The following is a 24,355-nucleotide window of genomic DNA, read 5'->3' as shown; positions in this document are numbered from 1 at the left end:
AATTGGTTTTTGAGGAAAGGAAATGTATCTGTCTCTCATATCTCGGTGAACACTTAAACCTCTCCGGAAGGGAAGGGAGGAGGATGGGAGTGAGCGAAGACACCGTATTCACTAGACGCACCTTTGTTCTTCCCGAACCATCGAACTGGCATGGCGGAGTGGATAGCATGCTCGTATCACACTCCGAAGACCGGGGCTCGATTCCCGAGTTCGACCAATTTCTTACTCGGTTTTATTTATTTATATGGCCTGACTAGAAAAGTTAATTAGGCTAATTGAGTAATTAAGCAATTAACTAAGCTCAGTCCCACTTACTTGGAGCATCACTATACGATCCCTTCAATTGGTTGCCTGGGTACTAGCCAAAGTACAATTGGCCCCGTTTGAAATTCGCGCACTGTGACGTCACGACCGTTTCGACCAACTGAAAAGCGTGACATTTCTTTCGACAACTGCTGCTTACAACGATGAGACATTAAAGGCTTTCGCCTTAACACTTGAGTACAGTGGGGTCGTGCGGGGACCCTGGGGCGTGCCCCGAATTCTTGTAATAAAGTTTCTCTCTCTCTCTCTCTGCATAGACCTCTTCGTTGAGAACCAGGCAGTGGCGCAGCAAGTCGAACATATGTCCATCTATTTCTCCGACCACAAAGCTTCCTTCATGACAATCAAGAACTGTTAGCGGAGTGTTCCTTGAGGAAGGAATGTGTGTCAAAAATAACAAGTTGTCTGTAATTGTACACACGTCTTGCTCGAACTCTTTGCCTCAATCTATCGAAAAGCTGGAACAGCTGATGTGCTGCGCTCAAATTTTGCATTAGGAAGTAACGTAATCATCGACAATTTTTTTTCATTTCCTCAGCAAAAAAATATATATATATATATATAGACGGCGACCAGCGTGCTTAGTGTACCCTGCCCAGGATATCTTGAGCGCTGAATATGTCGTCCTTTAAAAAAGTGCTCTTCTCTTTCTATCAGTCATTCGGAGAGCGCTCGCATTGCACGGTACACGGGCGTGTTGCACTTTGCTTGTTGTTTTTTGTTGTGACTGAGAGAAGGATGAAAAGGAAATTGCACGGGCGGCGGAGAGCTTCGGGCTCACTGTGCCTACGTGGGAGCTGCCCTCTACACCTGGCGCCTAGCCGAGTGTCCTTCAGGACCCCTACTGTGGGCAATAAAGTTTTACCACCACCACCACGGGCCTGCCTACTGGCTCTAGCCAAGCCACCACCGCTGCCACGTGCAGATAGAGGAGAGTTAAAAGATCAGAGGAAAGAGAAAAAGGAAAGAAAAGACGCGCGTCGCAGCAACAACTGGCGGACGCTGCTTCAAAAACAGATAAGCGGCCGAAGCCGCGCTCGCCGAAGCGAGGACAGATACTCTCCAATGCTTAAAACAATTAGGCATTCGCAATTCTTCGATGTTGAGGGCCAACGCCGAAGTGCATTTTAGATTTAGTGACACACGTATACACACGCACAATACAGAAACAATTATTTGCGCCACTCTGCCGTCCTGCTGCCTTTGCTCCGGCCTCCCGGCGTTTCTCGGCGGCGAGTTTTACCACCCATTTCTTCTTGTCTACAACCACAAGAGTACGCCCTGTACATACACTGCGCAAAGTGTGCACGTCTGTGTATGAAGGAGCGTTGGCAAGAAAGCGGGGCTCGCCGAAACGCGACCACTGTGACAAACTCTATCGACTAACGTGTGCAACAGCGAAGGGTACGTTTTTAGCAACCTCCGAACGAACTAGGACCGGCGAGGTACCCTTTCACAGACACAAACGCCAGGAACAAACCGTTCGCCAAACGAGCGAAAGCCAACAAACATCCACACTCCCCATGAAGCACCTTATTTCTGCCGCAGGGCTTTGCCCTGTTGAATGCAAAACGTTAAAAAAATGTACTCTCTCTCCATTTTCGGTCTTCGAGCTTAGCTGCGAGAGTCGACACCACCACCGCCATGAAAATCCGCACACGCAGTAAGGATTTTGCTATTACTACGAATCGCCCATGGCCTGCCCATGGCATCGTCTCACCCATGTCTCACCCTTCCTCTCCTCTCTCCCACTCCCGTTCTCCTCTCCCTTTCTTTTCCTCCTCCTTTCTTTTCTCCTTACTCTCGAACCGCTCCTCTAGCCTCGAGCCGAGGAGTAGCGACGCAAATGACCACTGTGGACGCGAGCTAGAAAGCGAAGGCACGCCGCTGACGTTGGAGTTTGCCGCGAGAAGTTTCAGCAATGGAGGCGTCGGAAATCATCCCGTCTTGTACTTCGCAAGAGGTATGTTAGCACTGTAATATACGCGCAATACCTTTATGCGAATGAGTTCCAATTTTTGCGGTATAGGGGATGGTGGCGAGGTTTGTACCCTGGAGCGCATTGCCAATAGCGGCGCCGCAGAATGACACGATTGCTCTCAGCGTTCGTTCTGAACTTGAGTGCGTGGTGTTGAGAGTACGTTTTCATTATGCCCAAAACTGTGTGTGGCCGAGCGAATTATTTGTGTCTGGTCGATTGGAATCTGTCGTAGTAACAAAAACAAGCCTGTACTCGTCACATTTGGCGGCCCCGTCACTATAGTGTACTAGAACACTATACCGTCACATTTAGCATTCCCGCCATAATCGTGGAAACGCCGAGCATGCACTGCAGACGCTTCGTAGGCCCAGATGGCGTTCCTTCGAAGTTAGGGAGCGCACGCAACCACCACCCTTTGTTTACTAGGGCCATCGTGCCGGTGCCACTGTGAAGCTGAGCATACTTAATTTACTAAGAGTGTTCATGCTTGAACTACCGATATATGTTAATGGTTGCTTCTTCATATACTAAAGGATGCGTGGCCACAATCCAGCGCAGGCTTCGAGTGACAGCAAAGCTTTAAAAAAAACACATTTATTGAACTTTGTTCGAATTTAATGGAATCAGCGCAGTAACTCTCGTGCCTTTAGCTCGGCATGAAGTCCGTCATCCTTGTGGCTCGTCTACGACTGATCGTCCGTAAAGCATCGAGTGCATGGTCAGTCTCGAGGGTCAGTCTCGGCGTTTCGTGGCATCCGGTGTCTTGTCGAGGGGTCTGTGGGAAATTTAAAATTGTGTTTTTAAGGAAGCGGAATAGCGCAGTAATTGTTTCACATATCGGTGGACACCCGAATCGCACAAAGGGAAGGAAAGTGGGATTGAAAAGAGAAAGAGGTGACGTAGTGGAGGGCTCCGGAATAATTTCCACCACCAGGGGATCTTTAATGTGCACTGACATCGCACAGCGTGCGGGCGCCTGTGCGTAACGCGGCCGCCACGGCCCTGTTCGAACCCGGGTACTCCGACTCAGTAGACGAGCGCCCTAACCACTGAGGCACAGCGGCGGGTCTGTGGGAGCTCGCAGCATTACTAGGCTATGTCGGCGGCTTTCTGTCATCAAAACCGTGTCCGCTGCGATTGTGAGGAGATATCGTTTAAAAAGTGCTTATAATCGAAGGAGGATGATTTCAGGATGCGGCGCAAAAATTTTTTGTGCTGGTCGGATCATTCGTTAATTAATTAGAGCCCAAAAAAGGACGTGGTCGTCCCGGGAGTGGCGCGAAATTTGAATCGCCCGAAGTGCAGTGACACCATGTGATGTACCACGTGACCGAAAGGTGGGCGGAGCTAGCGCGCAGCGTGAAATTTGAATATCCGAAATGAATACCCAGGTGAAACGATGGGGCTTTGGAGTTAATCGAAATCTAATCAATAATTAACAAATTATAGAAACGCCAGTAGTAAGCGAACATGAATTAAGGTGCATTATAGTGAATCATAAATTAAGGTGGATTAATGTCGCTATAATGTCAATGATGCATTGCAAAGAATTAAAAGTGAATTAGAGTAAATCAATTGCGAATTAAGCGCGAATAAAATGAATCAATTCCGAATTAAGTGTGAATTAAATGGATTAAAATTGTCAGAATTGTGGAAAGGAATTAATTGTAAATTAATGCAATATAAATTACAGAGTGAGATAGGTGAAACAATGGGGTCATTGGAGTTAATTGAAATCTAATCAATAATTAGCAAATTATAGAAACCCCCATAGTAAATGAAGATGATTTAAGGCGTATTAGAGCGAGTTAAGGTGAATTATAAATTATGATGAATTAATGTGGCTACGTCACTTAATGATACATTGCAAGAATTAAAAGTGAATTACAGTAAATCAACTGTGGATTAAGTATCACTGAATAGAATCAGTTTCGATTTGAATGAATTGTGAATTAAATTGATTGTGTCAAAATTGTGAAATAGCTGAATGAAGTTTGAATTGAATTAATTGTGAATTAAATTTGAAGTAATTATAGAGGCAGGAGTATTGAATGTGGTTTAATTGAGAATGAAGTGTAAATGAGTCAGTTCCGAAATAAATGAATTAAATGTGATTTAAATGGATTAATTGCACCAAAAATGCAAATCAAGTGAATGACGTGCACATTAAATGTACACGTCATTCATCCTCCTCCGCACAGGGAGGAGGATGAAGGGAGCAAAAAAAAAAGTTTAGTCTGGCCTGTCCATGGGGCATAACCATAGACATCGGTACATTAATTGTGGTTGTTAAAAGCGAAAAGAAATTAAAACTAATGAACATCCTTGGCTTGTGTGCAGGTGGCTACTGATAAAATGTCACTAAGGTCTCTGGTGTTTGGCAAGTAGGTGTAAATTCCTCTCAATAGGATGATAGTTTCATGGTATGCACACGATGGTGCCAAGCAACGAGTTCTTTGGACAAAAAATCTGGCAAACCCGAACGTCCTTTATGCCTGTCAAATGTCTCGATGCCTTGCCTTGCTATTGTGACCAGTGGGCTGGGGTCTTCGACGCAGAGCGATCTGGTCATCCCACTGTTGCAAGAAATCGGATTACTTGAGGATCATGCTGCTACCGCCTCCGGATCCATGAGCCCACTGCCCACAGAAGCCAGCCAAGTCATTACGCAAGTGATGCGAAGTGACGAGACATTACAGGTGAGAAAAAGACGTATTAGATCTCGAACTTAACTGCATTATTCAGCTCTGAAAGCACGTTTGTTCGAAACCTACGCGGACATGGGACGAATAAGGTTCCACTCTGCCAACCTTGTCAGTGATCACCCGCGAGAAACAAGAAAAGCTAAAGTGACATTAGTCTTAAAATGTACCCTGGCGGTGGCCTATAGCGATTTGATCATCAGTCTCATATGTGCGAGATCGGGACATGATTGACATTTCAAAAGTGTCCAGCGTTTCCCAGTGGGTGCAAACTTTTTTGAGTGAAATGCCTGGAAAAATGGAACGTTGACCTCACTTCATGCAGGTCAGAAGCGTTACCTGTGGCACTCTTTGGCCAAGCTGCCGAAACTAAATTGTCAAAATCGACGTCACCAGCACTGCTCTTACGTATATAATGTAACCCTGTCATGGTTACTTTATTAATTAATAAAACAAATTACGGGGCTAGTGCATTGTTTCTAGAATAGTTATTCAGTGCTACTTATTTCAGATGAGGACACGGACAGACATGACAAGATACACTCGAGTAAACTCTGGGAACTGTTCTCCACCTTGAACCTTAAAGGGACACTGAGGAGAGCTCTTAATATTTTTTTTTATAGCAAAATACGATAGTTCGGCATTTCATGGCTTTGTTGCCACTTGGCCGGCAGCGAAAGATGCCTTTATTTCTAAGAAATTTAGATTCGAAGTTGAAAAAGTTTTTCCTGCCGCTCTGTTTCAAACTTGGTATTCTCCTATGACGACACAGGACTAAGTGACGTGAAACATGACGTGCACATGACGTAACGCAGACTCCGTGATTTCTGGCGGCCAGCAGTGCGGCCCAGCAGCAGCCAAAAAGAAAGCTACCGCCGGCCGCACGTTGAAGGCATCTATCGGCTATTGCGGCCGTCACTTCGTTTACATTTGCACCGGCATTTTGCCAGCGTTACAATGGATCCCGTTCTCGAAGTCGTCAACGAAGTTTTCGCAAATAGACACCTTTAGCATACCGTGTACCTTGTTACCGTTATCGGAATACCGGGAGCCCGCATAGCGCTGTGAGCATGCAGGCGCTGATTGGTCCCGGCGCTGCAGGAGCGCGCGTAGCTGTCGGGTACGTGGCGCCATCTGACGACGTCAAGATTTGCGCATGCATTTGCTGCGCCTCAGTGATTCGTGGCTTCTCGTGTCCTAGTGTTGCTAGAACTATTGGTTCTAGCAACACTAGGACACGAGAAGCCACGAATCACTGAGGCGCAGCAACACAAAACAGTGTTGCTAGAACTATTGGTTCTAGCAACACTGTTTTGTCCTATGACGTCATGAAGCTTGTACTTGCGAGTTTGGCCTGTGGCGGCGATACCTGTATTTTGGTTCTTGCTCTTTTCTACGTTACAAGAGCTTTGTTGTCAGTGTGAATGGCGTTTTTGTAATCAGGAGCTGGTATTCTGTCGATGCAAGTCAACTTCAACTTCTCCTCAGTGTCCCTTTAATGTCATGACCTGCACTCATCGTGAACCTATTCTCTTGCATTTCCGTGCGTAGGTGTCCCCTCCTGGATCTGATGAGGCCGCCTCTGTGTCTGGGAGTGGAGCATGTTTTGATGCAGACCTGCTGGATGACAATTACGAAACGGTGATCGACGAGTTCCTCAGACACATGAGAGAGGAGGCTCTGCGGGACAGCTCTGAGAAGCAAGGTTAGCCGATCACCCCGCTGCACTAGCGTGATTGCCGTGAATAATAGAGTAACACAGAACCTCCTTGAGGAGGTAAGGGTGGAAGAGCAGGCTAGTTCGTAGTTCATCTTGGGGGAAAAACACAGCGCACTCCGAAGACAAGGACAAAGAAAGACGACGATACAGCGCTAACTTCAGCTGATTATTTTATTGTAGAGCGACATATATATATGTTCGAAAAGTGGGCGGGAAGACATGGGTAACAGCTGCTGAGGACTTTGCACGCGACCGGAAAATAACATACTAAAGTTGAAAAGACACATGATGGCAAGGGTGAACCTAGGAGGCAACAAAAAATGATAAAAAAGACAAGTGGAAAAGCAAATAAAAGGATGATGCAAACAAGCAGTACAAGAGAAACAGACAACACTACGAGAAGGCAACAAGTGAACAAAATGCACTAAAAGGCCAAAAAGACCATTAAAAAGTAGGAAGAAATTTAAAAGCGATAAAAGAACCAAAAGGGGCATTAAAAGCAGAAGACAGAAAACAACCTAGTCTATAGTTCAAAAAGGCTAAAGGACGTAATCCGGAATCCTACACATTAAAGTTACTCTGTGCCTGGTTCAAATAGTTTAACTCACGTGTCGTTAGCGCTATCGATGGTGTGCTAACACAATCTTCACCTAGCTTTAGAATGTGGGCGGCATCTATGATTTCGCATGTGGTTTGATGCGCATTTCTCGCGATGACAGAGCATTCATGAAGAAAAGGCTCACAGGAGCCGGAGGGGCGCTTTAAGCAGTGAACACCCATGTTTTTCTTGACAGTGTTAAAAACATTATTTCAGCGCTCCATAAAACGCTCATTGAGGCAACGTCTGGTTTGCCCCACGTAGGCCTTGCCACAGCTCAAGGCAGTTTTATAAACTACACCAACCTCGCAAGACACGAATGGTGCATGGTGCCTAACAGGCAGGCTGGCTCTTTCGCAGCCGGGGCATTCACTCTGGAACAAAGCTTGGGTAGCTTGTTGGGCGCCGAGAACACAACTCAGACACCTGCCTTTTGTCCGATCCTTTTGAGCCTGTGAGAAAGAGCATGCAGGTACGGCACCACAGCGACTTTGTGTTGGTGGTCTGGGGCAGTACTCACTTGGCTTCCTTTGAGTTTCCTCAAGAGGAAGCCGGCTACTAAGATCAGCAGGTGCTCAGGGTAGCCAGCTTTTATCAGCCGCCAAACCTGCTCTTTCAGGCTATGGTCCATAGAGTGGACACAGGACTTCATTAAGGCATTTGTGAAACAAAGGTTCACAATGCCCCCTCTTAACGATGTTAGAGTGAGCTGAACTGTACGGCAGCAAGGACTTGCCCCCTCTTGGCTCATACAACCAACACAGGTGATTTTGTGCCCTCGATAGCCTCAAGTCATGGTGGCTGCGAGAGAGCCAGCCAGCCCTGTTAAGGCACCACGCACCTTTCGTTTAGTTTATAAAATTGCCTTGAGCTGTGGCAAGGCCTATGTGGGGCAACTCGGACGTTGCTTCAATGAACGTCTTATGGAGCACTCGAATATTGTTTTTCACGCTGTCAAGAAAAACCTGGGTGTTCACTGCTTAAAGTGCCCCTCCGGCTCCTGTGAGCCTTTTCTTCATGAATGCTCTGTCATCGCAAGAAATGTGCATCAAACCATATACGAAATCATAGAAGCTGCCCACATTCTAAAGCTAGGTGAAGGTTGTGTTAGCACACCATCGATAGCGCTTGCGAAACGTGAGTTAGACTATTTGAGCCAGGCACAGAGTAACTTTAACCCGTTAACCGCCAACCCCGAGCTGTACTCGTCATGGGAGAACGTACCAAAATCGCCAATGACGAGTCACACCCGTCCGGCCCGATATTGCTGTGCTGCCACCTCAAAAGACGAGTTGTGGTCGTCAGTTGCAGTGGTTGCGAATTTGAACACTAGAGGGCGGTAGTCGACCATAAAAAAAAAAAAAAACGCATTTTGCGCCTTTGGCGCATAATTGAAGGCTCAAAAGAGCCATTTGTGACGAATGTCGGGGGTGGCAGTGTCTCGAGAAAAAAAGCTGCTTCTTCTAGCAGTTGTGACAGCAGCATTTCTGAGAATATGGAATTTGTTTCTGAAAGTGACTAGGACTTTGTACGTGCTAGAGTCGGCTTTAGATGATGAGGAAAGCGGTGACAACAACGAGGGTGAGCCGCTGCACGTGTGTAGCAGCGTGTGAGCACGAAAAACCCGCAGCTCGCGCCTCCACGGTTTCATTTTTTTCAGCGCCTGAGATCTTATGGTATCCCACTGACGAGCACAGCATTCTTGGCTGGGTTTAGGTATTTTTTGACTGGGACATCATTGATGTAATCGTCACAGAGACGAACCGCTACGTGGTAGAGTGCTTTGCTGCTCGGCGTTCTGCATGGAATCCGGCAGACCGCGATGAGATCATGGTCTTCCTTGCTCGATAATATCGCAGGGCATTGGTAAACCTCAAGTGGAAATGTACTGGTCTACAAAAGAAGTTTTGCAGACAGCAGTGTTCAGGAAGGCCATGAGCAGGAACCGCTTCAACGCGTCGATGCGCTGCCTCCATTTCACTGATACGAAAACCGTGGATGAAGCGACCCACCCGCACCCCAGGCTTTGGAAGTTGGGGCCCGTGATCTCAAAGCTGAATGAGGCCTTCTTTTTAGGACGAAGCAATGTCTAGGCACTTTCTTTTGTGTCACAGCGTACAATATGAAATAAATACGCGGTATTTCAATGCGTTCTACCCATCACTACGGCATGCACTGTGGGAAAGCCACCCTCGTAAACTGCTTTTCTTTTTAATATTTTTGTGTTAATTTTAACCAGAAACCATCGAAGTAATATATTTTCAGAAACAGAATTACATGGAGAAAGTTATGGTCAATTAAAAAAAAATTGGCGATATTGGTACGTTTTTTGGAAAATAAATTAGCGGTTAAAGGGGTAACGTGTAGGATTCCAGATTACGTCCTTTATCCTTTTTGACCTTTTGAGTTAGGTTGTTTTCTGTCTTGTACTTTTAATACCCCTTTTGGTTCTTTTATTGTTTTTAAATCTCTTTCTATTTTTTTAATGGTCTTTGGCCTTTTAGTGCATTTTGTTCGCTTGTTGCCATCTCATAGTGTTATTTGTTTATCTTGTACTGCTTGTTCGCATCATCCTTTTATTTGCCCTTCCACTTGTCTTTTTTATCATGTGCTTTTAATGCCCCTTTTGGTTCTTTTATCGCTTTTAAATTTCTTCCTATTTTTTAATAGTCTTTTTGGCCTTTTAGTGCATTTTGTTCACTTGTTGCCATCTCATAGTGTTATTTGTTTCCCTTGTACTGCTTGTTCGCATCATCCTTTTTTTTGCCCTTCCACTTGTCATTCTTTATCATTTTTCGCTTTCATTTTTTGTTGTCTCCTAGGTTCACCCTTGCCATCATATGTTTTTCAACTTTAGTATGTTATCTTTCGGTCGCGTGCAAACTCAGCAGCTGTTACCGATGTCTTCCTGCCCACTTTTCGAGCATATATATATGTCGCTCTACAATAAAATAATTAGTTGAAGTCAGCGCTGTATCGTCTTGTCTTTCTTCGTCCTTGTCGTAGGAGTGCACTGTGTTTTTCCCCAAGTTTAGGAGGTAGCCAGATTGTAATTACGAGGGGATCATGAACAGTTATTGTTCAGAGAGAAAAGGAAAAAACTGTGTAATTATTATAAAAGGAATTCGGGGCACACCCCTGGGTCTCCGCACTGCACTCAAGTGTTTATGATTAGGGGTGTGCGAATATTCGAAATTTTCGAATATATTTCGAATAATATATTTTTAGTATTCGAATTCGATTCGAAATCCAAGTATTCGTGTGGTTTCGAATATTCGACCCGACGCGAATATTCGTATCTAGCCGAATATTCATTGTGAGCACCGGCGTTCATTTCGGTCCGCAAGCCCTATCGACAGATATATAACAACATGGCGGCGCCTACACGGAAGGAAAATTCTTTCTTCCTCCAAGGGCCATGCCGTAGCTGACTGCGCTGGTGAGCTTTTTTGTGGCTATACCTGCGAAGCTGGTGTAGTCAGAGCTGTGCACGAAGTACCTCGCAATACGTGCCAGGTCAGTGCCAGGTGAGAGGGCATTTTCTGTGGCTGGAGGAGTTGTTTCAGTTAGAAGGGAACTACTTCTGTCTGACCATGTGGTGCAGCTGGTTTTCCTTCACGACAACCTTTTACGTCATCCCAGCAACGTGCTTTTGTGCTGATGGCAAGCTAGCCTTAATTAATCAATGCTGTGTACTAGCCATCTTCTCTGATATTTCCACTCTTCTAAGAATATTGTTCGAGACTTTGATACTTTTTGTGCAGCCACACACACCTTTTGTGTTCATTTAATCATCGATAGTTGAACTGTGATGTTCTTGGGTGCCCAAATAAATGTTTTGTAGTGATTAAATGCGTCTGTCCTTGATTATTCGATATTCGATTCGATATTCGGAACTAAGTATTCGTATTCGATTCGTATTCGAAAAATTTGATATTCGCACACCCCTATTTAGGATCTAAGGTCCATAACACTGGCAGCCCGGCCGGTGGCGATGGTCTGCACGGCCGGGTCCTCCGAGCGCAGCAGGGTCTCCCAGTCCTCCCAGGTCTTGAGGCTTTCTACGTCCTGCGTGGGAGGGTCCGCCGGGCAGAGGGAAAGGATGTGGAGGGAAGAGATGAAGGGTTCTGGGCATAGGGCACATGCGGGAGTGTGAAAGGATGGATGATAGTGGGCTAGGGTAAGGGGTGAGGGGAGAGAGTGTGTCTGTAGTCTGCGCCAGAGTACTGCTTGTTTGTTATCTAGGGAGGGGTGGGGCGGGGGGTAGAGCTGGCGTGAGGCTCTGTAGGCCTGCACCAGCTCGCTGAATGAGTGCATGCGCTCCTTCGTGAATCCCCGATCCGAGGCCACCTGAGCCCGGTTTAAAGAACCTCGGGCTAAAAGGTCGGTGGCCTCGTTTCCGGGATTCCCGGAGTGCGCAGGCACCCATATCAGCTCCAGTTGGGGGGGGGGGGGGTGCAACTGACGAGCCCAGTATGCCAAAATTTGGGACGTGGACTCAGCCTCGAGCAAAATTTAGAGTCGCACTGTTAGAGTCAGTTAAAATGTACCGGACTCCCGTGCGTGTGATAGCAAGTGCATTGGCGGCTTCCTCTGCAGCCTCTGGGGATGTGTCTGGAGGGAGAGGTATTGTGAGGAGGGTGGATAAAGAGGAGTCCACCACAGCTGCTGTCATTTCATCACCCGTGCAGGCAACGTCCACCTATACAGCGTCCGGCTCGGAGCCGTACGCTCGATGGAGTGCCTTCGCATTGGCTCTGTGGGGCTGTTCATGGTAGGATGGGTGCATATTCCTCGGGAACGGTTAAATGAGCAGCTACCAGTGAAGGAGTCGAGGAATGGCGAGGAGGGTAGGGTTGTTGGCCAGTATTCTGATTCCGAGGGAGTCCAGGATATACCGGCCTGGGGAGGTTTGTTTGGGCCTGATGTATTGGGCCTGCCGGCGTCTACGAGTTCCCTGATCGTGTTATGGATGCCCAGGCCTAGTAATCTGTCTATGGGTGTGTTGAGGGGAAGGTAAAGTGCTACCTTGAATGCCTTGCGGATCAAGGCATCCAAAGCATTGATGTCGCATTTTGGTAGTTGTAGGTGTGGGCTAGTATGCCCCAGGTGAAAATTTCTAACTGGTTCCAGTCCAAGTGGTTTACCGAACATATTTCCAGTTGCAACTGGAAATCTGTTCCTTAAACCAGTTGCACCTGGAAGCAATTGCAATACCAGATGTAACCGGGACCCGTTGCAATTCCAGATGCGATGGGGTCCTACCGCATCCCATTCACGGAGGACTTCTCTATGGAGGCGTCAAGACGTCCAAGCACTTTAGCTAGCTCAAATACATTTGAGTAAGCGAGTACTACATGGCCATCACGGGAGCCCAAAACATTGCAGATGACTTTAAAGTGCGTCAGTGTTTTATTGCGCTCAGCACTTTCGCTGAATCTTCTCATTGAGCATAATCATCAGGTTTACAGCTCTGGTGGCATCAATACTCTTCTGCTGAGCTGAATAGGTCAGGGTTGCTGCAAAACAATGCATAATTGTTCATTTTTATAGACGACAATCAAGAGAGTAGCACAGCTACCACTACAAACAAGCCCAGTAATTTACGCTGTTTTTACCGACGCAAGTCTATAAGGCATCAAAGGATGCCCTTGCGGCACTAAAAAGCAGTCATGCTGAGCGGAGTGTGCTTCCACATGCACTTCAGCACACCATCCGAATGCATGCCCACATTTCGGTAGTAGAGGTCAGTTGCATACATCACCAACCTTTGTTTCAATGCGCAGCGAGTTTGGCAAAACAGCCAAACTAGTGAGCGTAAAGATATAACGTGCCGATAAATTTTTTAGATTTTTTCATTACGAGCGCACAAACAGCATAAAATACACTTCAGTGAGCAAACTGAGTACGCACCTGGGAAGGTCACGATTGTAGCCGGTGAAAACGACTTGTAGTCATAATTGTGCTCAGGGGTCCACTTCGCCGAGTAATAGAAGCAAGCAAACTGTCTTCCTTCAGCTCCATCAAGGAAAAAACTGCTGAACAATTCGCCAGCAATAATAAGCAAATAATTAATGCTATGTCGAGGTTCTTTAAACACAATGCTCCCATGGAACACGACGAGAAATCTCACACCGTGTGCTTGACATGGCTCGACCATTGCTGCCATGGCTGCCCTCGCTCATGCAGAGTGAAACTGACGCTTGTTTCGTATCATCACGTTTTTACGTATATACTTAGTAGTCTGCTTGCTGTGGCACGAGCACAGAAAATAAGTTAATAATTTTTAAATTGCAACATATTACTTTTCTCACAGCTGTAATTGTCATGGGCAGTTTGCGCTATTATTGATAAAATACGATATGAATTTTGACGCGATGGTGGCGTAGACAACGACAGCGCTTTCGGCACTGCCGCCGGTCCGCGGCAGTCATGGCATGTCATGGTCTAAGAAATAGAAGGTCATTTCGGTGGTTGTTCAATTATAAAGAAATAATTGTAATGTTACCCTGCCTGAAACGCTTATGTCACGACGAGCTGGAGATAGAGAATGGGCTAAATAAAAGGAAAGAATGCATTGCTAATAACATAGGCAAGCGATATGTTCGCTACAGCGCGACCCATGCTAAACACGCAATGCAGAGTTTTGAGGGAAGAGGTGTTATTCGCCAGGAGAGCGTCTATGGGCATTTTCGCATGCAGTGCACACAGTGCGATCGGATTAATATTCGCCGATAAGCCGGCTTCTATTAATTTCACAGTACATTTATTTCTGCACCTAATGACTGTAAAATGTGCTGAGCCGCAGCAGCATTTATTTCCTTCTCGTCATCCTTCAAAGCAGTAAAAATAACTTCCCATTTAGTTTTTACCCACGACTAGTTCTGCCCAGTTGGCCCTCAATTGGGAATTTGTGCTTCCCACTTGACCCACAAATAGAACCACTTCCCAGTTGGTCCCCAGTTCCTCCCATTTGGCTCTCGACGGGGAAATGGTCTCCAAGTTGGTGGTAAACTGGAAACATATGCCTCCCACTCGGCCCCCAACTGGGACCAGTTGGGCTCTAACTGAATTTCAAAATTGGTGCCAGTTGGCTTCCAACTGGAACCAGATTGTTCCCAACTGGAACAACCAGTTACTCACAGTTCAATTTCCAGTTGATGTCCACCTGAGACAGCACACGGCTGAGGACGAAGGCATGACTGAGGAGACAGAGGAGATGCTTCTCCATGCCTCTGTGATGGCCCGAAACTCTGCGGATGAGGTGCGATATCGCATCTACAACCTGTTTAAGTTTCTTGAGAGTGTTGGTGTTTTTGCCATCGTTCTGGATGTGCAGGCCCAAATGCGGAAGTTGTCAACCTCCGGTACCGGGTGCCCATTCAGTTCAATGGCAATGGAGGAGCGATAGTTCTTAGCCAGATGGGGGCAGTTCGGACTTCTCAGGGGAGCAACACAGTCCGATGTTCCTTGCGTAATTTTGGGTGAGGATGGCTGCTTCCTGTAAGGTGTTTTCTTGGCCACCGTCACTGTCATGGGTGATTTACAGCGTTGGGTTGTTGGCATAAAGAGAGGGAGGATTTATTGACGGGAAAGGCAGAGAGGTTGGCCTGAAAAATGAATACCTGGCCTGCTACTCTGCACATGGGAACGGGAAAAGAAAAAAGATGGTCACGATAGGGGATGATGATGATGGCAGTAGGTAGATGATAAACGACAAGGCATACTTGCTGACATTACAGACGCGAGTTAAGGCTCGTATCGCTTAAAAAGCGTGAGAGCGCTCGCATTGCCTGAAGTGATTTCGAACTATCTGGCCAAGCGCCGAGCATCAAATCGTCCGAGAGGGGTCTGGTGTAAAAAGGCTACAAAACAGATGCTAGCATAAGTCTCTCTCATGCACATGCTTGGCAGGCCACTAAAACATGCTCTAGTCTCTAGTACGCCACATGTGGAACAGTCTAGGGAGTCCACTTGTCCAATTAAATGCAAGTACTTGTGCCTGAAGGCGATGTTTGAACGTAACCTATGCACTAGGCATGCAATAGGGCATGGTATTCTGCGAGAAACAGAAAAGGCCATCGCCGGATCTAGCCGTTCAAGACGGATGTGTCGAGTGTCTGGCAGGGCCCAGTATCTAGCCGTTGCTGTCCTCATGGATCCGGAAATGACAAAAATGGCGTCTGGTCTAGAGAACGGCAAGCTGTGCGCAGTCCACTGCTGAAGGCACTCCTTGCTTCAGCGTTGGCAGTCTCATTTCTGTCGATCATGATGTAAAAAATAGCGCACAGGGAACACACGGGACGGAAAGTAAACGACGCAGACAAGCAAGCAAGATAACGCAGACGTTATCCAACTTGCCCAACTTTCCGCTTTGCTGAATGTCATTTCTGTCGAGTCCGCAGTGACCAGGGATCCACAGGAACACTACACGGTGGCCTTTTTGCGGAGCAGATGAAAGGAGTCTATAGTTATATCAAGAGCCAGAGCCTGGTATGCGGTGTGGCGTAGGAAGCATCCCAAAATTTGTAGCGCAGGTTTAGAGTCTGTGAAAATGCACAACTCCTGAGGCGGTTCTCCATAGGTGTGCCGAATCGCTTCCCGAAGGTCCACAAGCTCTGCAGCAGTTGGAGTAGAATTGTGTCCTAAAATGAATCTCCGAGTCGTCTGCTGAGCAGGGATTACCAAAGCTGCTGTCGATGCCCTTGGTGGCACAGATCCATCTGTGTATAATTGCGCACAGTTTTGGTATTCTGACCAGATGTAGGCAAGAGCAAGTTGCTTCAGTCCGCTTAGCGGCATCACAGATTTCTTTAGTATGCCAGGAACATGCAGACATACTGAAGGCTGAGCCATCACCCATGGTGGCTGCAAGGGATGATGTGGCAGGGCATAGTCTGATGGCAATTCGGATTGATGGCAGCGCAGTGCACATGCTAAACTGCTGCCCCGGTCGCTCATCAAAAATCTTCGTCAGCGGGTGACAGTGGTTCCGTGTAAGCGCGCATAAATATACACGAATTGGTATGTGTGACAGGTAGATTGATAATGGCCACGCACAAGATTCCTTAATCATGCCTTTCTGCAAGGCACAACGTTGTAATCCGAGGCATACCTTGAGCGCCTGTGCTAGAACACTCTCTAATGTTTGCAAGTAGGAAATGCTCATGGTAGAGAGTACAGGAAGGCTGTAACGAATGTAGCCTATAAAGAGAGTATAGTAAAGTCTTAGCAAGGAGCGCTCCATTGGGCCCCATTTAATGCCAGCTACAAAGCAAAAGACATGGCCAAAAAGAGTGTCTTTTCTTCAGCATATTTAATGCCTCGACCATGACAGATCGTGGTCAATGATAGAGTGCGCTTCAGGTGGGGAATAGTTGCCAATTTTCGGGCGAGGGGGATGAGGGTAATGTTAAAGAGAAAGGGGGAAAGGATGGACCCTTGAGGGGTGCCGATACTCTGAAGCGTGTAGGAGGGGGAAGACAAAGGGCCGAAGTGTATCTCAGCCGTGCGGTCAGTGAGAAATGCTTGAATGTAGGCATACGTGCGCTCACCCACATTCAATGGGGATAGGGCAGTCATGATCGCCTGATGTTTAATGCGATCAAAAGCTTTAGAGAGATCCAAAGCTAAGACTGCCTTGGTGTGACCTGGAAGAAGTAGGTTGAAAATGTCGTATGTGAGTTGCAGCATGCCGTCCTGTGCAGATAGATGGGGACAGAATCCCACCATGCTATGCAGGTATAGATTGTTGTCCACCTTTTGAGTCTCACTAACACAACTTGCTTGAGGAGCTTCCCGAAGCATGAAGCTAACCCATTAAGGGCTTATGACGAGCTCAGCTCGTCACAAGCGATTGGCACTTTTTTGCTTATGACGAGCTGAGCTCGTCATAGCTTTTCCGCAACGTTTCAAGGGGCTTTTGGCGAGCCCAGCTCTTAAACGGTACTTTACCACATAAAACATAGATGGCAGCACGGGTCCCATAATTGGCGCTTTTCTTGAATGCGATTTTGTACACTAGATGGCGGAATTCCTGCATCCCGTTTCCCACGTTTTCGAATAAACATGGCATCATCCGTGCGTGGATCTGGTGTGGAAGATTATTCTGCTTCGGATGATAGCGGAAGTGATGACGATGCTGTTTTTGTTCTTCTTCAAGTGAAGAGGATAGCGATGACATTTTTACTGACAGCGAGTCAGAAGTGGAAGACAGCAGCGATGACACGATGGCGAGCTCCCGTGAATGGTGCCGGATAGACCTGGACAATATCCCAGCCCGACCTCCGCGGTTTCCCTTCAAGGGTTCTCCAGGACTAAAGCTCACAGCAAGTTCTCCTCCTCAACCGCTGGAGCTCTTTGAGGCTTACTTCAACGATGAGCTGCTTGAAGTTGTAGTGGTCGAGACGAACCGGTACGCCTCTCAGCTGTTGAATTCTAGTAAGCTGGGCAAGCAGGCTCATCTAGTTTGAATGCACCTAGAAGCAGTGGTGCATCTTTTGCACGCCAATTCTAAGCCGCTCGCACTATCTGGACTTTCAAGAATTTATTTTGTTGTTTCTGAATTCTCCTCAGAGGTGTTAGGTATGGAGGGTCCAGGTAATGAGTAATAAAATATAATTTATCCGCCATAAATTGTTTCTGTGATTTTGTTTGCGTTTCAAACACGTTACTAAAGCATTTTACGTAATAAAAAAATTTGGCAATTTGGGAACATAATTTTTTTATTTATTTGGCCCTTAAGGGGTTAACGAAATCGGGCGAAGATTTTGGGGTGTAAGTGGTTTTTTGGGTTTGGGTATAAATATTACTTTCACGTGCTGCCAGGACTGTGGGACGTTACCCTCCCTTCAGCACTGGTTAAAGTGTTTTGTAATCTGGGTGATCGATTGGGCGTCCAGATTACGAAGCATGGAGTTTGTGATTTGGCCTGCACCAGGTGCGGAGTTGGTGCGGAAGAATCAGGAGGGTCGCTCTAACTTCCGTCTCCGTGATGTCGGTGTCGTTTGTGGGATTTGCTTGTCCTGTGTAGTGGGGTAGAGGTGTGGGGACGCCTGGAGAGGTGTACACGGTTTGAAGCGTGTCTAGGAGGGTGTCGGGATCGTCAATGTGTTCATGTGTAAAGCGTGTCACGTGGTGCTGTGTTGCTGATTTGGTGCGTGTGGGATCAGTGAGGTATCAGAGGAGTTGCCATGCACGTTTGCTGGACAGGTTTCTGGCAATGCCGTCACATATCTGGCCCCAGTTGGATCGGCAGAGTGCTGTTGGATTTGCGTCCGCAGTGCGGCCAGCCACTTTTCAAGTAACCTGTTATGTTTGTTCACTTTCCAGCATTCCAGGAGGCTGTGATAAGCCTCCCAGAGGTGGGCTAGGCATGTGTCCAGGGTAGGGGTTTCGGTTGTCGTTTCAATGTGTTGCGTGTTGTGGTGAACGTCGTGCTTGAGTGATTGCACCCAGGCATCGATGTCTGCGATGGGAGTGTCTGGGAGGGTGGAGCGTGCAGTGCGAAGGGCATCCCAGTTAATGAGTTTGTGTGTTGTATTTGCATGACAGGGTGGTTTGTACAGGACAGTGACTTGTATAACGTAATGATCACTGCCCAGTTTGTGTTGTCTTCTGTTCCAGGTAACACCGCGGATGCAGCAGCTCAGCATCAGGTCCAGGCCGGTGTCCATGCTGACGCTGCTGGTGATCCACGTGGGCATCTGAAACGTGTTGTGAACAGTGAGTTGGAAGTTCTGCAGGAGCAGCCAGAGGCTGTGACCTCGATATGTCGTGCTTGCGTATCCCCAGTCCGTATGCTGACTGTTATAGGGGATGTTTCCCGGCTAGGTGGTGTAGCTCTTGCAGAAGTGATATTCTAGCAGGCCATCATCTGGGACGGGGGGTGGTATATCTGTGCTATAAAGATTGAAGGAAGTGCATGTGTGATCGTACCAAGCCAGAAATTTATGAAAATTTTTTTTAGGGAGCATAGTTAGCCCGATATTTTACACCCTTTGCTCACCGCATCCGCAGTTTCCTTTAACCCTGCTACGCAAAAACAGTTTTTTTCGAGTCACCGATAATCGCTGCCATGCCAGTCCCCTCTTTATCTTTCGAAAATCGCTAATGTTTCAAGGTATTTTTTTATGTATAGGAACAGGAAGTAACCAGAGCAGCATTTTGAAAGCAGGGTTAGTTAAAACGAGGAAAGCTGTCAAATGATGCCTTCCTCTTGAAAAAGATGGATGACTGAAGTGCTGTCAATTCAGCAGATACAAAATTTGGGACCCCCGAGAAGCTCTGATAAAGAAAAGTATGTAGGGTTTTAGTGTAGTTAAACCGACTAGGACATGAGGAAGTACTTGAGGCAGCACCGCCTCAAAGGCAACCATGCGATATCGTATCGTCAGCCGCTCTTGGTAGCCGCATGCGGGGGAGGGGGGTGTCAGTTCGCACGTTGATGGAGCAGCTACGCAAGGTCTCTGCCGCTAGTGCGCCGTCAAAGGTTGGGGCTTCACACGTACCTCGGGTTTTTCAGTTTTGCTAGTAAAGTAGTACTTTCACACTAAAAGGCCAGCTGCAACTTGCCCGCAGTCAAACCAGGCGAAAGAACAGGGTAGGTTCTGAACCGGTGGGTTGTTTCATTTTTGGTTGGCGTTCTTTTTTAAAAATTCAAAATGCCTGTAATAGGGGATATTCAAAATTCCGCAAGTGCGCTTTCCTGCATAACAATGTTGCCCCTAACAAGATGGCCGACTTCGCTATAAAGGAGCTACATGGGCTTCAGGACAGGCGCTAAAGGTGTGGATAGAATGTAAGAAACGTATTTTGGAAGAATCAAACAAAAAACCAGTCTTTCTTGCTTTGTTTCAGCTGGAAACACATGGTCCGCCATCTTGTTGGCGGCAACATTGATATGCGGGAAAGCGCACTTGCAGAATTTTGAATATCCCCTATTGCATAGGCATTCCAACCAGTATGCGTGTGTAACAAAAATCGCAGGTGAAAAGAGCAAGGTCGACGGCGAGAAGAGAGAAGGGGACGAGGAGGTGCCACGCTGTCGCCGGCGCAAACAACGTGTGAGCTTCAAGCGGTTGGGGAGCGAAGGAAGGCCGTTTTACCAGGCCAAGGTGGTCGAAGAAAAAGAACCGTACCAGTGCTACCGCTGCAGTGCCACGTTCACTTTTAAGCGCGAGCTTGAGTATCATCTGCGAATGCACTCGGGAGCACCACTGCTGCCGTGCGACTTCTGCCCGCTGGAGTTCCCAACGGGCCGCATGCTGTCCAACCACTGCGCAAGGAAGCATGGCCGCCCCTCGCTGACGAAGTTGCCAGATTTTCCTGCTGAATGAGGATTAAAGGGGTTTTGTGAAAAAGGAATACGAAGCAGATCCCGTTTCAGTCAGTTCATCTTTAATTCAGGCAGATTCCATTTGGGTGTGCGCCAGTTTCGAGCAGGATGTGCTTTGTCAGTGTGTATAATATGTACCGCAGCTTAAACTGTGCCATGTTTAGATGTTCTTTTGTTATGATGCAAACATAGAACAGTGCTCAAGAGAGCGCATTTAAGACCCAAACGCAGTGTTTTGTCTCGACTGTTGTGTTTCCAGCGCTTTTTTATTGACTCAAACGGCTTCGTTGCTTTTTTTGAGGGAGTTCACCGGGTTTGTAATACGTTTCATTTCTTCTTTTGGCCACATTCACTCTCTTCGTTGAACGATGTGTAATGAAGTGCACAAATGTATCTGTAAAAATAAAACAACTAGTCTGCCAATGTTTTTCTCTTGCTGTACTACTAAACACTTTTCGTAGGTAAAGCAGAACCGGTGTTACAATCGCAATCATCACCAGGCTACTCCAGAGCAAACAATCTCGCAATCGGTACAAAAACGATCAAATTGTACTGAATCACCTTGCGTGAGCTGCAATTTGAGAGGCATGTACACTACCCCATACCATGCAGCCCTATGTTCACAGTCATAATTCTTTTTTTTACTGTACCTTTACTTGTTGAGACTTGGCTTCAAGGTTGTCCCCTGACGCTCCCTCCTCAGTTTTTTTTCCTCCATAGGGATAAGTGAGACAGATACTGCAACATTTCCTTTCCTCAAAAACCAATTTATTTAAGGCGTGTGTCCCCCTTTCCATTCTCCTGTTTTGTCTAGCCGTGGTGTGGAAGGGGCAGCAAATAAACAACCGAGGCTTGGTGACGATGTCGTCCATCGAGTGCATTTTTGATCTGCAACCAAGGCATGGCGACGATTCCGACGGTCGAGTGCGTTTCTGGTCTGTAATCTTTTATTGCGCTATCACTAATGCTTCCAGTCTCGAAAAAACTCATTCTTGAGTGTCTGAAGCCTGCTAGATCTCCAGAAATAAAACAATATGGCCGCGCCTGGGTTTTGAACCCGCAGCGGCGTGCACAGATCAGCTTCTGCACGAGAGCACTCGGCTATCTCCGCTTTAATTTTTGTAGCGAAGCTACACTACTATAGTGCACACATTTCGTCACGAGCCTCCGAATGACCTTGAAACAGCCTTGACATAAGTCGTGGCGTGTTGCTATGCACATATGCCTAACCATGTTGCCATGGCGGCGACTCCACGAATGACCTTGGGCCGTCTCCTAGCAATTGCCGCAGCCGCGCTTCACCTGATGGCGCCACCGGCGCTCGCTTTGCCAGCCTAGCCACAAGAAAATCCTAAGCATAGCCAGGGAGCCGTTGCTTTCCGAACACAACCAGGTTTAAACAGAGCTAAACCACTGCCATTTTTTCACACTAGATGGCAGGAGGAGTTCCTTGTGTATTGAGGCTCACCTTTGTAGAAAGGGAATTTCCCGCGCACTCAAACACATGGCATCATCCATGCGGCATTATAGTGCGGAGTGCAGTTATTCATGGGATGATAGCGACGAGGATGACAACTCCACATTTTATTCAAGTGAAGAAGATAACGACGAGACTATAGCGGCAAGAACATCTGGGGGAAACGAGGATCTGATGTATGTGGTGCTAGGTTCTACACGGAGTGCAGTGTTTTGAGCGCTACCACACCGTTGGTAGCCTTCTGTAGTCCCTCCTAGGTGGGAATCAATAGAGGAATAGTGCATTTTCTGTATTGCTATTTGAAAGCCCTTCTTTCTGAATTTCCAACAATGGAAAATACTTACAGCATTATTTTCTAATGTAGAATGCTTTCACAGATATTGTCGTGTTTTAAACATGTTAATAAAGCATTTGACGTCATAAAAATTATTGACATGCGCTCGACAGAGTGAAACCTGGCTAAACCCTCATGTAGCGCTGCCGTTACTTCGTGCTTTTCACAGGAAGTGACTTTTATGGGATTTTCCAGACACTACTATCATGATGGAAATGCGAGCAGAGCGGAGCCTAGGCACTCCACTGTTTGCATTTCTTTTAAACACGATTTTTCTTTGATGGTAGTAAAAAGATGTTAGAGTTTGTATGATCCATTGTTTCTTAGACATGAACTGTTTAAAATATGTTTATATTGAAATTGTAATGTTGTCGTCTAATGCTGCTGTGTCCTTGCAAAGTGCTTTTTGTGCATCTGGAATAAACCAGTGTTTTTAGAAAACTGGATTTGTCACACTTCGGGCGAGACCATGGCTCGCGGACCAGTTCTTTAGCAAGCGGGGCCTTTAGTATATAGCCTTTCCGCCTGTCTACATCTTGCACTAACATCATCTGAAGATATGTTACACGTAATGCATATGCCCAGCCTAAGCGACCACAATATCTTGCATTTCACATTCGATTTATTGCATGCATCGTGCATTTTCTAAATGCTCCAACACCATTACCGACTATAACAAAGCTCATTTTTTAGCCCTAATAACTGAGCTCCTTTTTAGGTATTTTCTTGCTAGGTTATCTCGAGCGCAGAGTGGAAACAGACTGTTGCATGACCGAAATAAAGTGTCTTAACTGATTCATCGTCTTATCCCTTTTCAGTGTGTGTGCTCCATGGTATAACAGATATTTAAAACAATTTTCTAACAGAAAAGACTTTTGAACTAAGTATTCATTAAAATCTGCCGATTGGGCAGCACACAAGACAGCTGCTTCAGCATATTAACGAGCACTGAAGTCTGCTAAGTCCACCTTCTTTAAAGTAACCTTCCTGAACATTCTGAAGGCTAATTCAAAACGCTTGTGGAACATAAAACCTTGAAGCAAAATAGAGTGTCGTTATTGCAACCACCAGTGAACCTGCTCCCGACCACCTCTGTGCTACTGTATTGAATGACATTTTCATTAGGTCGTTTCCTTCTTCATCCAATGTCATCAACCGTCCTGATCTCCAACTGTGCGATCATCTCGCGATGGCTCCCATCAGGTTTGACTTGCAAGGCATCATACAGATTATCGATTTGAAACTAACATCTTCTAGAGGAATTGGTGGTATAAATAACAAATTTATATAGAATGCTAAAAAGAGTAGTTCTTTCATCATGAAATACGTATTCTCACAGTCGTATCGTCATGGTGTACTACTGAAGACTGGAAGACAGCTGTGGTCATACCAGTACATAAAGCCGAAAATAAAGAATCCATCTGACCATTGACCCATATGTTTGAGATCAGTAGCATGCAAAATAATGGTACATATATTTACATTGGTTGGTTGGTAACAACTTTATTCATAGTCCTGCAGAGCTTTCGCCGACGGGGCCTTAGGTCTCCCACGTGGGGACGTCGAGGCGCTGCCTCGCCGTCGCCTCGCGGGCCTGCTGGACGGCCCAGAGTTGGTCCCCGAGGCTGGGGCTGCGCAAGGCAGCGGCCAACCGCGGCGGGAGGGTTCCGGAATTAGCACCGTGAAGGTTTTTGGTACAGTCCCAGAGCATGTGAGTTAAAGTGGCTACATTGGCGTTGCAGACCTTGCATATATTTGTCGGGTATGTACCGGGGTAAAGCCTGTGGTATAGTTCCGGGTTGGGGTACGTGAGCGTCTGCAGTTGTCTGAGGGTCACCGCGTGCGCCCTGTCCAGCTTGTCGCTGGGCGGAGGGAAGGTTCGG

General features: G+C 46.7%; 1 protein-coding gene across 2 annotated transcripts; it reads left to right on the top strand.

The window, feature by feature from the left end:
- The first annotated feature begins 2,144 nt into the window (after positions 1-2,144).
- LOC149336103 (uncharacterized) lies at positions 2,145-21,084 on the top strand. 2 transcript variants are annotated; one of them, XM_089552585.1, is made up of 5 exons: positions 2,145-2,287; positions 4,864-5,004; positions 6,559-6,712; positions 18,951-19,049; positions 20,313-21,084. In XM_089552585.1, exons 1-5 carry the CDS (start codon positions 2,246-2,248, stop codon positions 20,660-20,662), a joined length of 786 nt encoding a protein of 261 aa, XP_089408711.1. In that variant the 5' UTR covers positions 2,145-2,245; the 3' UTR covers positions 20,663-21,084. The 2 variants fall into 2 exon arrangements, with proteins under 2 accessions (XP_089408711.1, XP_089408712.1); XM_089552586.1 differs by lacking the exon at positions 4,864-5,004 and having other exon boundaries at positions 2,148-2,287.
- Positions 21,085-24,355: the final 3,271 nt, after the last annotated feature.

Source organism: Amblyomma mixtum, chromosome 7, assembly GCF_055824585.1.
Source record: "Amblyomma mixtum isolate Tamu chromosome 7, ASM5582458v1, whole genome shotgun sequence".
In the NCBI taxonomy this organism is placed as follows: domain Eukaryota; kingdom Metazoa; phylum Arthropoda; class Arachnida; order Ixodida; family Ixodidae; genus Amblyomma; species Amblyomma mixtum.
Note: the sequence above shows the minus strand (reverse complement) of the source record. Positions and strands in the feature narration are given on the sequence as shown.

Excerpts from the sequence above, each read along its gene's own strand:
- LOC149336103 (XM_089552585.1), top strand. The coding sequence starts at position 2,246 with ATGGAGGCGTCGGAAATCATCCCGTCTTGTACTTCGCAAGAG. Across the intron at positions 5,005-6,558 it reads GAAGTGACGAGACATTACAG|GTGTCCCCTCCTGGATCTGA; the intron begins GTGAGAAAAAGA and ends TTCCGTGCGTAG. Across the intron at positions 19,050-20,312 it reads TCTGAAACGTGTTGTGAACA|GTGAAAAGAGCAAGGTCGAC; the intron begins GTGAGTTGGAAG and ends CAAAAATCGCAG.